The sequence below is a fragment of the Chrysochloris asiatica genome, unplaced genomic scaffold (genome assembly GCF_000296735.1).
Source record: "Chrysochloris asiatica unplaced genomic scaffold, ChrAsi1.0 scaffold00023, whole genome shotgun sequence".
NCBI classification, from domain to species: domain Eukaryota; kingdom Metazoa; phylum Chordata; class Mammalia; order Afrosoricida; family Chrysochloridae; genus Chrysochloris; species Chrysochloris asiatica.
The window spans coordinates 20,673,907-20,675,191 of record NW_006408541.1 but is presented as its reverse complement, the minus strand read 5'-3'; the positions used below and the strand labels follow the sequence as shown (position 1 = coordinate 20,675,191).

General features: G+C 37.7%; 1 protein-coding gene across 1 annotated transcript in view; it reads left to right on the top strand.

Annotated features, from left to right (window-relative positions):
• Positions 1 to 1,285, top strand: part of IFT52 (intraflagellar transport 52 homolog (Chlamydomonas)) — a 31,361-nt gene that overhangs the window by 4,997 nt on the left and 25,079 nt on the right. The window contains exon 4 of the mRNA XM_006839351.1: positions 606 to 735. Within this exon, the coding sequence (XP_006839414.1) occupies positions 606 to 735 (130 nt within the window). The remainder of the gene's footprint in view (positions 1 to 605; positions 736 to 1,285) is intronic.

Sequence of the window (1,285 nt, the reverse complement as noted above, 5' to 3'; positions counted from 1 at the left end):
TGCTTGTTGAAGAAAATTCAGAGACTGTCCATCCCAGGTTTTCTCAGGCTGAGTCAGCAAGAACAATCTCCCTTCCCTAGCTTCATGAAAGTAAGAAAGAGCTTCCAGGGAGAAGTAGACAATATGCCGAAGTTACCAAGACTTTGTCAGTCAGTGACCTTGAAGAGAAATTCCTTCCTGGGGGAGTCGGGGTGGTAGGATGCGATATTTCCATCCAGTTCTACATGGGGTGTGAGGAATGAGAAGGCAGGAGAACTATGCGTTTCCTTTAGTTAATAGTTTTTCACTTTTGACTTGCTGTTCAAAGAGTCAACTTTGAAAATACCAGTTCAGTTTAAGCATTTTGGAGCTTTATACATTTAAATTTGAGTCCTCTATGGATTGGGCTACAATAGTGGGCTCAAACATAGCAGTTTTTGTGGGGATGGTGCAGACTGGGCAGTATTTCATTCTGTTATACACAAAGTTCTATTGTAACAGGGTCACTATACATTGGAACCCACTCAATAGCCCCTAACAACATGGATTTGAAATCTGAGTTACCTAAAAGGTACTTTGTCCAAATGTGTTTTGAGTATTTTCATAGATTCTTTTTCTTTGTATAGTTTGAAGTCTTGAAGCAGTATCTTGATGGTGGTGGAGATATCCTCGTGATGCTAGGAGAAGGTGGAGAATCCAGATTTGATACCAATATTAACTTTCTACTAGAAGAATATGGAATCATGGTTAATAATGGTAATTTTTTAAAACAAAAACTTTTTATTATGAATTGAGGAAAGGTTTACAGAGCAGATCAGCAGTTTTACATTCAACAAATCATATACTTTGTTTCATTACAATGATTGCAATCCCTTCCATGTACCATCAGGTAATAGTGTATACCTCTATTCACTTTAACTCTTGCATTCTTCCCCATGTCTCCCGCTACCTTCATCTTTCCTCTGCTAGCCTCCCTATTGTTGTATAATGCCTGCCTCATCACCCATGTTAACATGTGTCTATCCACTAGCCTGTGAATAATTTTCCCTTTCCCCCACTCCCCAGTAACCATCATAGAATGTTTCCTTTATCAACAAAACCTTTTCTTAACTTTTTTCACCAGAGGTCTCATATGATATTTGTCCTTTTGTAACTGACTAATTTCACTCAGCATAATGTCCTCCAGATTCATCTGCTGGATTCTTTGCTCCACATAATTATCTGCACTGAGCTAATTTTATTTTGGGGTTTTCTTTTCATTTTCATTTCTCTTGTGTTAATGTTTACTAAAACTTAACTGATTTTC